This window comes from Oncorhynchus mykiss, chromosome 17 (assembly GCF_013265735.2).
Source record: "Oncorhynchus mykiss isolate Arlee chromosome 17, USDA_OmykA_1.1, whole genome shotgun sequence".
NCBI lineage: Eukaryota > Metazoa > Chordata > Actinopteri > Salmoniformes > Salmonidae > Oncorhynchus > Oncorhynchus mykiss.
Genome location: NC_048581.1, coordinates 37,440,395 through 37,453,019, shown reverse-complemented (window position 1 = coordinate 37,453,019; position 12,625 = coordinate 37,440,395). Strand labels below are relative to the sequence as shown.

The following is a 12,625-nucleotide window of genomic DNA, read 5'->3' as shown; positions in this document are numbered from 1 at the left end:
GAAGCAATTACAGATCAAGGTTGAGGTCAATTCCATTTGAATTTATTTCCTGAATTAGATAAGGGATCCTTAGGAATCAGAAACAGCAGAGATCTAAAAATCTGTTTATTGGAATATTTCGGTAGGGATGTGGAAAATCACAAAGCCGCCTTCTGCTGACACGGGTAGTGAAAGTTTGATGAACGGATGGAGGGGTACTAAACCAGCATAGTCCAAAGGAACATGTTTATCAAGTCCGCTGACAACTGTTTGTGTTGTACTGCAAAACAGGCAACAAAAGCGTTAAGGGACTGCAGTGCAGTGTGGATGAACCTACAAATGTCAAAGACTACTACTACATGAAGGTGGTAGACAACGCAATCTTTATACAAAGAAAACCCTGACATCAAACATTCATGCTTTATAGTTTAACCTGGTCCTAGATCAGTTTGTGCTGGCATGAGGATGAATGACAATAGGTGTTGGCAAGACAGCACAAACAGATCTGGGACCAGGCTGTTATAGCACAGTCTCTCACCCCATTGAGGCTGCCCTTTCGATTGATGTCCTGCAGCACGGCCTTGTCTAGACCCAGCTTCAGACTGGCTTTGTCAAACATCTCCCTCTCATAGGAGTTCCTAGTGATCAGTCTATACACCTTCACTGCTTTACTCTGGCCGATGCGGTGGCAGCGAGCTTGGGCCTGGCATGGACAAACACAAAGCAGTTTTTGTTGTATTAATACTGCCATTAACAGTGTGTGAAGAGTAGTCTTTTTCTATATGCCATGTCATACTCCATGCACACATGAAATCTGCTGGAAATATACTGCCCTACCAAGCAAATTGGTCAAACATGAGTTAAATGTCATTTTTGCAACATTAAATACACGCTTAATCATGTGGACAAGTATCCTGCCTCTATTGTATTGTGTTTTGGAGAAAATGCAGGTCATGTTAGCAGCAACTGCATAAAGTTACTGTGAAACCAAGGTAAATAAAAATCTATTTTTCTCAGTTCCACGCTATGAGCCGTAACTGCCCTTTTGCTTGGTAGGGCAGTATATATAGCCGCCCCTTTCATCTGAAGCAACTTACAGAGTGTATACATTTTCATAGGGGTGAACACAGCAGGAACGGAACCAACAATCCCGACATTGCTCTATCAACTGAGCCACACAGGATATCGATACAATGGCAATACAACTTTACTGTCCATGGTTACAGCGCACAACGAAAATGTGTCTTGTATCTGCAGTGCAGCGCACGTGGTTGGAGAGCATGTTGTGGGGTTAAGTGAATTTCTGAAGGGCCCAGCAGTAGGGGATTGTTGTTAGGAAATGAACCCAGCAGCCCTTCAGTTGCCAGATCAATTTTTCTTTTTTGAACAGGCGACCTTTTGGCTACAGGTCCAAATCATTAGTAGCTAGGCTAACTACTGCGCAATGAAACCACTTCAGGAAATTAGTATAATACTTTTAAGTCCAGCACTGGGTTTAATCGAGGTCCGAAAAACGTGCCCTAAGTGGTACTGAACTTTGTGCTGACTAACCTGTAGGTCATTCTGGGGGTTCCAATCCGAGTCGAAGATGATGCAGGTGTCTGCAGCGGTCAGGTTGATGCCTAGGCCCCCAGCACGAGTACACAGCAGGAACACAAAGCGGTCTGAGTCCACCTTACAGAACCTGTCAATCGCAGCCTGGCGCAGGTTCCCCCGCACTCTGCCATCGATGCGCTCATAGGTGTACCTGCAACCAAATATAAAACATATGAAAGTACTGTAACGACCTCAACCGAACACCCAGCAACCTCAAGAGGTTTGGATCTTTTGGCGTAATGGCTAATCTGTTCAGCTGACAGTCGCTGGACCCAGGTTTGTTCCTGGTCGGGGTTACCCTTGAATTTGCGTCAAAACACACACTCCCCTATGTACACTATATATACACAAATTAGTGGATTTGGCTATTTCAGCCATACCCATTGCTGACAGGTATATCAAATCAAGCACACAGTCATGCAATCTCCATACAAACATTGACAGTAGAATGGCCTTACTGAAGAGCTCAGTATCTTTTAACGTGGCACCGTCATAGGATGCCACCTTTCCGTTCTTCAAATTTCTGCCCTGCTGTTTCTCAAACTAGACAGTCTAATGTACTTGTCCTCTTGCTCAGTTGTGCACCGGGGCCTCCCACTCCTCTTTCTATTCTGATTAGAGCCAGTTTGCACTGTTCTGTGAAGGAAGTAGTACACAGCGTTGAACGAGATCTTCAGTTTCTTAGCAATTTCTCGCATCAAATAGCCTTCATTTCTCAGAACAAGAATAAACTGATGAGTTTCAGAAGAAAGTTCTTTGTTTCTGGCCATTTTGAGCCTGTAATCGAACCCACAAATGCTGATGCTCTAAAGAAGGCCAGTTGTATTGCTTATTTAAAATCAGCACAACCGTTTTCAGCTGTGCTAACATTATTGCAAAAGGGTTTTCAAATGATCAATTAGCTAATCTAAGTTTATAATTTTAAAAGGCTAACACAACAGGCCATTGGAACACAGGAGTGATGGTTGCTGATAATGGGCCTCTGTATGCCTATGTAGATATTCCAGCTACAGTAGTCACTTACAACATTAACAATGTCTACACTGTCTTTCTGATCAATTTGATGTTATTTTAAATGGACCAAAAAAATTGCTTTTCTTTCAAAAACAAGGAAATTCCTAAGTGACCCCAAACTTTGGAACGGTAGTGTATATAATGATTTTTTTTAAAAAATGTAACCAAAATACAGGGCAGAAATGCCTTCTGGAACATGGGAATCAAGCTCTATCGACAAAGATCAGTGGGGAAAAGTTGTGATGGGACTACCTTCTGTACAGTCAGTGTGAACCGGAGTGACACAACGGGCCAAACGAGCTGTAGCTAGGTACAAACAGAAAAGCGTTCATCCATGTATACAGGTAAGAGTCTAGCTAGCTTTTTAGATATTATACGTTTCTAATTTTATCAGAAAGTAGTTTTTGTTGCATGTTAAAATCGTACTGTTAGTTTGCTGGCTCGCCAGCTAACGTTACATGTATTATCTATGCAGCAATGTTATTTGTAATCTCAGAATTCAATTTGCATTGCTAGTTATAGCTTAATGTTAGCTAGCCAGCTGACATTGAACCTAGTTGGTTAGCTTTAGCTACCTGCAGATTCATACTACAGCATTTCATGAATGGTGGCTAGCTATGACAATCGGTTTGTACTGTAGCTATGGGTTGGGATTGTGGTTCATTGTTTAGCTAGCTAGCTAGCTACATGTCTAAACAAAAGACTCCGCTTTGCCAGATGATTACAGGACCCATCAAGTTAGCCAAATGTGTCTGGGTGATTACGGCCATCTATTGTATTTCATGAACATGTGTACAAATCGAGACAATAGTGACCCATCCACTTAACTAGAATGTAGCTGGGGGGTGGTTATAGCATTTCTTTCACATGACCCATCAATTTAAATAAGTGTGTCTAGGTAAACATAATCTAATAATTATGAAATATTTTTATCTGGAGACTTTCTTAGTTTTGATATTGCGACAATGTGTCACGTTCTGACCTTTATTTCTGTTGTTTTGTCATTATTTAGTATGGTCAGGGCGTGAGTTGGAGTGGGCAGTCTGTGTTTGTTTTTCTATGATTTTGGGATTAGTATGTTTCTGCCTAGTATGGTTCTCAATCAGAGGCAGGTGTCATTAGTTGTCACTGATTGAGAATCATACTTAGGTAGCCTGGGTTTCACTGTTTGTTTGTGGGTGATTGGTTATGTTGATTGCTTGTGTCAGCACAGTTCTCATTAGCTTCACGGTCGTCATTTTGTTTATTGTTTTTGTATAGTGTGTTTCAGTGTTCAGTGTTTTCTTTATTAAATATCAAGATGAACACAAACCACGCCGCATTTTGGTCCTCCGATCGAGGAGGAAGACCGTGACACAATGCAAATATTCAAGTAACCATTTCACGGTACCATGTGACAAATACACTTTGACCTGCACCAAAGTCAGATTAGGATATAGGCCAAGGACTAGATAAAGTGTATTTTTACCTGGAGTTTTTATCCTATTGTAGGCTACTACTTTCACCACTTTTAGTCTTGAAATCTTTGGTTGTTTACTACACTATCACTGCCCCAAACCCCAGGCTATATCCTCAGCCCCAGGCTCACCTCCTCTGGATGAGGTAGTCCTCCAGGATATCCAAGCAGCGCACCATCTGGGAGAAGACCAGCACCTTGTGGCCGCCAGCAATAAGCTTAGGCAGCAGTTTGTCGATGAGCACCAGCTTCCCCGCCGCCTGGATCATGGCCTGGAGGTTGAAGTCCCAGGCATCGGGGCTGTGTGTTTTCCTGAAGCTATCCAGGATCTTCTCCTCCGCACCTGGACGTTTCCATCGAAAATTGACATTTTATTATGAACTGTGAACATTTTAAGTGTTATTTTTTTTTTTGTGTGTTTGTGTTTCCACATGTCACCTTTGATCAGGTAGGGGTGGTTGCAGCACTTGCGCAGCTCCATCATGGTGTTGATGAGATTGGGCATGTTATGCTGGTTGGCCCCCTTGGCCAGGAAGGTGAAGTTCTTCTCAAGGATGGCACGGTAGTACTTCTTCTGCATGTTGGTGAGCTCCACCTCAATGATGGTCTCCTCCTTGGGTGCCAGGTTCTTCTCCACGTCGTCCTTCAGCCGCCGCAGCATCATGGGCTTCAGGATGGCCTGCAGCTTCTTCACCTGGGGTAGAGGAGAGCAGGGTTGGGGTCAAAGGAGGACAGAGGAGGTCAGGATCTGATGGTCTGCAGTAATGAGTCTAGCATAGCTACAGACTTAACAGCATACAGTTTGGACTTAGACAATTCAATTGTTTGTTTAGTCTGGCCTGGACACAACATTATGTTTACTGTGGCACTATTCATAACAATATGTTTAAATGGCCCACACCTGCACTGCAGATGCAACAACTTGATACCGACACAGATTCAACAACTGCTTGATGATGTAAAGTGCAGGCTTTCCGTTTTGTTCAGAAGCATGTTAACTGCCATTAAGTATACGATACAATGTTTAAAAAGGAAAGTGCTGAAGGGTGTCTCTGAGAAACAATCAACATTCCCATAAATTCCAAAAGGTAGGTTTCCCACTTTGCGACACGAAAAGGGTATCTCAGAGAAAAAATAAACAAATAAATAAAAATCACCTGTTCCTCAGTCTTCAGATCTCCAAACTCCTCTAGGAAGAGGCTCTCAGAGGGGAACTGTAGGGGCTCCAGGAAGTTGAGAAGACTGAAGAGCTCCTCCACCGAGTTCTGCAGAGGGGTACCCGTCAGGAGGACTTTGTGTTCCTACAGGGGGTGGTAGAGGTGGAAGTGCCCAACAAATTTACAATGCATGTATTACACAACAAAATGGTACACAGATTTAAGTATTTTATACATAAAAACATTTATAGAGCTTTTCATGCCACTCAAAGACACATATCATCCATGTAACTCAGAGATTCCCACTCGCTAGTCTGGCTCATTACAATGTTTATTTTTGTGCAGGAATGTCCCTCTTGACCAAGAGAGGGCATCCATGCTACCATCAACCTTGGCCGGTGCTGCACTGAATTGGACTACAACGACAATGCAGACGGCCAAGAGAGTTAGCTAGCTACCCACTCACCAGGTTCATGAGCTTGAGGCCCTCCAGGAGTTTACAGTTGCGGTTCTTGAGGCGGTGGGCTTCGTCGATGACCACGCAGCGCCAGTGGATCTTCTTCAGCTCTGGACAGTCGGCCATGATCATCTCAAAGGTGGTGATCACCCCGTGGAACTTGTACCCGCCCGACACTATATTTCCCTAGACACAGAGAAAGACAAAAGTTGGAATAAAATAAAATAATTAAGAATACCTTTAACACTTCTTTAACACACACTTTTTAGAGCCGTTCTTTAAAACACTGCTTTTTAGAGCCGTTCTTTAAAACACATCCAAACACTTGGATGAAAACCGCTGTTGTCCTCAGGGAGTTCTGGTCCGAAACATTTAATCCTACCACAGTAAATTAAAAACAATGCCATGGCAACAGATTGCTGTCCTCTTCAATCAAATATCAAAACGTTGAAGTCGTTCGTGTGAAATTCTCACATTTTGCAGGGTTGATATTAGAACTCATTTGAATATCTTGTAACATTAGAAGATCACAAAAGTAGAGGCGTGGATGAGAAAACCAGTCCATTTGGTGTGACCACCATTTGCCTCATGCGGCACAACATCTCCTTCACACAGAGTTGATCAGGCTGTTGATTGTGGCCTGTGGAATGTTATCCCACTCTTCAATAGCTGTGTGAAGTTGCTGGATATTGGCGGGAACTGGAATACGCTGTCGTACACACCGATCCAGAGCATCCCAAACATGCTAAATTGGTGACATGCCTGGTGAGTATGCAAGCCATGGAAGAACTGGGATATTTTCAACTTCCAGGAATTGTGTACAGAACCTTGCGACATGGGGCCGTGAATTATCATGCTGAAACATGAGGTGATGGCGGTGGATGAATGGCACGACAATGGGCCTCAGGATCTAGTCATGGTATCTCTATGCATTCAAATTGCCATTAATAAAATGCAATTGTTTGTTGTCCGTAGCTTATGCCTGCCCATACCATAACCCCACCGCCACCATGAGGCACTCTGTTGACAATGTTGACATCAGCAAACCACTCACCCACACAACGCCATACACACTACGCTGTCTGCCATCTGCCCAGCACAGTTGAAACCAGGATAAATCCGTGAAGAGCACACCGCTCCTGCATGCTAGTGGCCATCGAAGTGAGCATTCGCCCACTGTTATGACGGCGCACTGCAATCAGGTCAAGATCTTGGTGAGGACGATGAGCACGCAGATGAGCTTCCCTGAGACAGTTTGTGCAGAAATTCTTTGGTTGTGGAAACCCACAGTTCCATCAGCTGTCTGGATGGCTGTTCTCAAGACAATCCCGCAGGTGAAGAAGCCGAATGTGTAGGCACTGGGCTGGCGTGGTTACACGTGTTCTGCGGTTGTGAGGCCGGTTGGACAAACTGCCAAACTCTAAAACAATGTTTGAGATAAATTAACATTAAATTCTCTGGCAACAGCTCTGGTGGACATTCCTGTAGTCAGCATGCCAATTGAACACTAACTCAAAACTTCTGTCATTGTGTTGTGAGACAAAACTACACATTTTAGAGTGGTCTTTTATTCTCCCCAGCACAAAGTGCACCTGTGTAATGATCATGCTGTTTAATCAGCTTCTTGATATGCCACACTGTCAGGTGGATGGATTATCTTGGCAAAGGAGAAATGCTCACAAATATGGATGTAAACAAATTTGTTGCACAATGGAGAGAAATAAGCATTTTTTGCATCTTATTTCAGCTCATGAAACCAACACTATAGACAGTCAATGGCTCACCCTTTTGTCTACTGTAGATTCATACATACACAGCTTATGTTTGACCCATGTAGGCTCATACAAAAACACACAGTACATCTGCATATCTTGTGTAGATTGAAACATACGTCAGTGTTTACCCTATATTAATTAGTAGCGGCGCCCCTAAAACAATCTGATTTTTAAAAAGTAAACAAAAAGCGAGATACACTTTTAAGATCAGTGACAAGTTACAACGTATATTTGTAGCATTTGATGCATTTAGTCTTTTGGGGGGGGGGGGTTTCAATTAGGTAAATCCAGATGGGAAACCCAGAGTTAAAGTTCTCCATCACTGCGACGTATTTCCGTCATATGGAATCTTATTTTTTTATTGAATTAATATTTTTATTGAAAAGGACAGATTTTTTTGCTTAACAACTGAGGTCACTTTGGGTGACTTTTTAAAAGGATATTCTACTCCAAAATGTATTAAAATAAAATTGTGTTGACGCCATCTGAAATATTTTTTTATTTTTTTATTTAACTAGGCAAGTCAGTTAAGAACAAATTCTTATTCACAATGACGGCCTACCCCGAACGACACTGGGCGCCACCCTATGGAACTCTCAATCACGGACGGATGTCATACAGCCTGGATTTGAACCAGGTACGCCTCTTGCACTGAGATGCAGTGTCTTAGAGCACTGCACCTCTTGGGAGCCCCAAATATAATTCATTTAAAATCGTTATAACCTGTAGCATAACAGATGCAGCATAGCATCTTTTAAAAAATTGGCTTAAGCTTGGGGTTGCCAGGGCGTCATTTAACGGAAATCCGTCAAAGTGAAGAAGAGGTTTAACCCTTGCACTCACACATCCTCACACACACACCCTCCATGTTGGCTCACCTGCTGGTCCTTGTGGTACATCTCGTACTGGTGGATCATCTGGCGGCTGATCTGGCTGCCGTGGTAGACGATGACATTGATCTCCGTCCAGGTACGGAACTCCCTCTCCCAATTGGTGATGGTGGAGAGGGGGGCGATGATGAGGAAGGGCCCCCGCAGGCCCATGGAAAACATCTCAAAGAGGAAGGTGATGGACTGGATGGTCTTCCCCAGGCCCATCTCGTCAGCCAGGATGCAGTTCTTCCTGTATGGCAAGAGGTAGGAAAACTGTTGTAACAAACGGGAAGATGCAGGAATCACGGTGATGTCAAACACAAAATCAAAATGTCATCAAAAAATACAAAAGGTGCGGGGGATGACCTTTACCATAGAAGGCGAGTAAAAGGTCATCTCGGAACATAGAACCAAATCTCACATGTGCTGTCCAGCTGTGTGTGCACGTGCTGTCCAACTCAGTTTGATTCTGGGAGCTAAGGTTTTCAAATCTGTTCTGAGCGGAAGTAACAATCCTTAATAAGCCTCTGCCAAAGCCAGTCCCCAGCCCCTCCCATTCACAATAACCCACCTGTTTACAATCCAAGCGAAACGCGATGCACTAAATGACAACATATCTAACAAATGTTTTTGATGCAAATATTTCACAGGTTAGCAATTTAAAGTTAGTCCACCACACCAAAAGTTGTCATACCCTCCATCTCAGCCTTGAATGATTAAAGGGATAGTTCGGGACAATAACAATTTATCTACATCCCCAGAGTCAGATGAACTCATGGATACCATGTTTATGTCTCTGCGTCCAGTATGATGGACGTTCGAGGTCGCTTTGTGAGCCAATGCTAACTAGCATTAGCGCTAGCTTAGCGTAAAGACTGACTGTGCCCGAAAACCTCCAGTCAAGGAAATATTGTTTGATATCAGTGTACCATACATATTTGGTTAATTTGAACACCTGATCTCGCCTTTTGATCTTGCCTGGTTTCATTATGTTTTATTTATTTCTGGGCACAACAAACCATTTGTGATTTTGATGTGAACAAACTGAACAGCTGTCTGAGCCTCTTGTAAGGGATGCAACACCACTGTATTGTCCATCAGAGTGGATAAACAACAAAAGAAAAAGCTACTCAAATCTGTCATAAAAAATTATACTCCAACACAACTGCCCAAACAGACCAATTTCTCTGCACTTGAAGATTCGATCTGATTTGTGTTCATCGTTAGAAAATCAAACATGATGTTTCGTTACACTACCAGAGAAGCAGTTGTAGCCTTTCTTTTGAGTAATGAAATCCACTCCAGGTTCTTAGACACTTTTCAATATGTAGGCAACATGGTAAAAAAAAAAAAAAAAAAACTCCTAAGACTTACAGTTCCGGACAATAAAAAGTCATTTCTAAACATTTTGCCGCATTGAAAGAGACATGCAAAACGGCGTGTGGCAGGAAGCACAATTGCAAGTTAAATTGCGTTCAACATTGCAATACAGTCAAGTCAAACTTACCGTAGTCATTTATGTGGACAAAAAAATATCACAGGTTACCACACTTGATCAGGGAAAACAGAAATATGCCTTTACAGGAATTGCCTTGGTCGAAACACGACGCAACTTATTTTATTCAGGGCCAGTCAGTGGTGTAAAGTACTTCAGTAAAAAATAATATTCCAAGTCATTTTTGGGGGTATCTGTACTTCACTATTTATATTTTTAACTACGTTTACTTCACTACATTCCTAAAGAAAATAATGAACTCCCTGACACCCAAAAGTACTCTTTACATTTTGAATACTTAGCGGGACACGAAAATGGTTCAATTCACGCACTTATCAAGAGAACATCGCTGGTCATCCCAACTGCCTCTGATCTGGTGGACTCAAACACACGTTTTGTTTGTACATGATGAGTGTTGGAGTGTGCCCCTGGCTATCCGCAAAATAAATAAATAAATAAAGTATTTGGTTTGAAATATACTTAAATATCAAAAGTAAATGTAATTGCTTAAATATACTTACGTATCAAAGTAAAGGAAAAATCATTTCAAATTCCTTATATTAAGCAAACCAGACATGACCTTTTTCTTGTTTGTTTAAATGTACGTATTAGAATTTGTATCCGCTCTCGTCGGACTACGGCTGCAGATTTTCTGCCTTTTTCTTTAAATCTGAAAACTTTGTGAAGCTATGCTGATTTTCTGAAGAATTTTTGAATTTTCTGAAGAATTGCAGAAAAGCAGTGTCCACAGCTTGTATACTTCGTATTTTGGCGAATTTAGTACGACATCTGGGAACTTTTAGCATGCTAACTAAACTCAGCAAAAAAGGGAAACGGCCCTTTTCAGGACCCTGTCTTTCAAAAATAATACGTAAAAATCCAAATAACTTCACTGTAAAGTGTTTAAACACTGTTTCCCATTCTTGTTCAATGAACCATAAACAATTAATGAACATGCACCTGTGGAACGGTCGTTAAGACACTAACAGCTTACAGACGGTAGGCAATTAAGGTCACAGTTATGAAAACTTAGGACACAAAAGAGGCCTTACTACTGACTCTGAAAAACACAAAAATAAAGATACCCAGGGTCCCTGCACATCTGCGTGAACGTGCCTTAGGCATGCTGCAAGGAGGCATGAGGACTGCAGATGTGGCCAGGGCAATGAATTGCAATGTCCGTACTGTGAGACGCCTAATACAGAGCTACAGGGAGACAGGACGGACAGCTGATCGTCCTCGCAGTGGCAAACCACGTGTAACAACACCTACACAGGATCAGTACATCCGAGCATCACACCTGTGGGACAGAGTTACACCAGGAACGCACAATCCCTCCGTCGGTGCTCAGACTGTCCGCAATAGGCTGAGAGAGGCTGGACTGAGGGCTTGTAGGCCTGTTGTAAGGCAGGTCCTCACCAGACATCACCGGCAACAACGTTGCCTATGGACACAAACCCACCGTCCACTGGACCAGACAGGACCGGCAAAAAGTGCTCTTCACTGACGAGTCGTGGTTTTGGCTCACCAGGGGTGATGGTCGGATTCGCGGTTATCGTCGAAGGAATGAGCTTTACACCGAGGCTTGTACTATGGAGCGGGATCGATTTGGAGGTGGAGGGTCCGTCATGGTCTGGGGCAGTGTGTCACAGCATCATCGGACTGAGCTTGTTGTCATTGCAGGCAATCTCAACGCTGTGCATTACAGGGAAGACATCCTCCTCCCTCATGTGGTACCCTTCCTGCAGGCTCATCCTGACATGACCCTCCAGCATGACAATGCCATACTGCTCGTTCTGTGCCTGATTTCCTGCAAGACAGGAATGTCAGTGTTTTGCCATGGCCAGCGAAGAGCCCGGATCTCAATCCCATTGAGCACGTCTGGGACCTGTTGGATCGGAGGGTGAGGGCTAGGGCCATTCCCCCCAGAAATGTCTGAGAACTTGCAGGTGCCTTGGTGGAAGAGTGGGGTAACATCTTACAGCAAGAACTGGCAAATCTGGTGCAGTCCATGAGGAGGAGATGCACTGCAGTACTTAATGCAGTTGGTGGCCACACCAGATACTGACTGTTACTTTTGATTTTGAACCCCCTTTGTTCAGGGACACATTATTCCATTTCTGTTAGTCACATGTCTGTGGAATATGTACAGTTTATGTCTCAGTTGTTGAATCTTGTTATGTTCATACAAATATTTACACATGTTAAGGTTGCTAAAAATAAACAGTTGACAATGAGGACGTTTTTTTTTTGTTGCTGAATTTATATCCACACTAGGACCAATAGGCATACTACATACTCAATGTAAGTCAAAAATACTACAATTAGTATGAGTATTTGAACACAGCCTTTGTCATTACACTAATGCTAGTTAGCATTAGCTTGTAAAACTACCATCATACTGGATGCAGAGGCATAAAAATGGTATCCATGAGTTCATCTGAATCTGGAGAAGCTAAAATCACAAAGTATCCCTTTAAGACAAGACAGCAAGTCTACTATACATGTCCCCACTGGGACGATGTCAAGATTTTGAGGAGGAAGAGGGGGATAGGTGTCCTACCTGTTGTACCAGTTGAAGAGCAGCCAGTTCATGCCTTCCAGCTGGTACTCTCTCAGCTGATTCCCATTTCGGTAGTCTTTGGACTTGTCCAGCTTCTGCCACTTGTCTGGCTGCGGTCTCTCCTGCTCAGAACACACACACCACACACACACACACACACACACACACACACACACACACACACACACACACAGAGGGATGACTGTCCATCTCAAATAAGAGCCACACACACAGGGATGACTATCCATCTCAAATAAGAGC

The 12,625-nt window shown here is 43.0% G+C and overlaps 1 protein-coding gene across 11 annotated transcripts in view; it reads right to left on the bottom strand.

The window, feature by feature from the left end:
* The window catches only part of chd6 (chromodomain helicase DNA binding protein 6), a 107,136-nt gene that overhangs the window by 61,042 nt on the left and 33,469 nt on the right, over window positions 1-12,625 (bottom strand). For all 11 annotated transcript variants that reach the window (XM_021568393.2, XM_021568392.2, XM_021568383.2 and 8 more), the window contains exons 11-18: window positions 12,365-12,486; window positions 8,313-8,556; window positions 5,669-5,845; window positions 5,203-5,346; window positions 4,484-4,739; window positions 4,178-4,388; window positions 1,531-1,726; window positions 518-682 (exon numbers count right to left, since the gene is read on the bottom strand). In XM_021568393.2, the coding sequence (XP_021424068.2) occupies window positions 518-682; window positions 1,531-1,726; window positions 4,178-4,388; window positions 4,484-4,739; window positions 5,203-5,346; window positions 5,669-5,845; window positions 8,313-8,556; window positions 12,365-12,486 (1,515 nt within the window). The remainder of the gene's footprint in view (window positions 1-517; window positions 683-1,530; window positions 1,727-4,177; window positions 4,389-4,483; window positions 4,740-5,202; window positions 5,347-5,668; window positions 5,846-8,312; window positions 8,557-12,364; window positions 12,487-12,625) is intronic.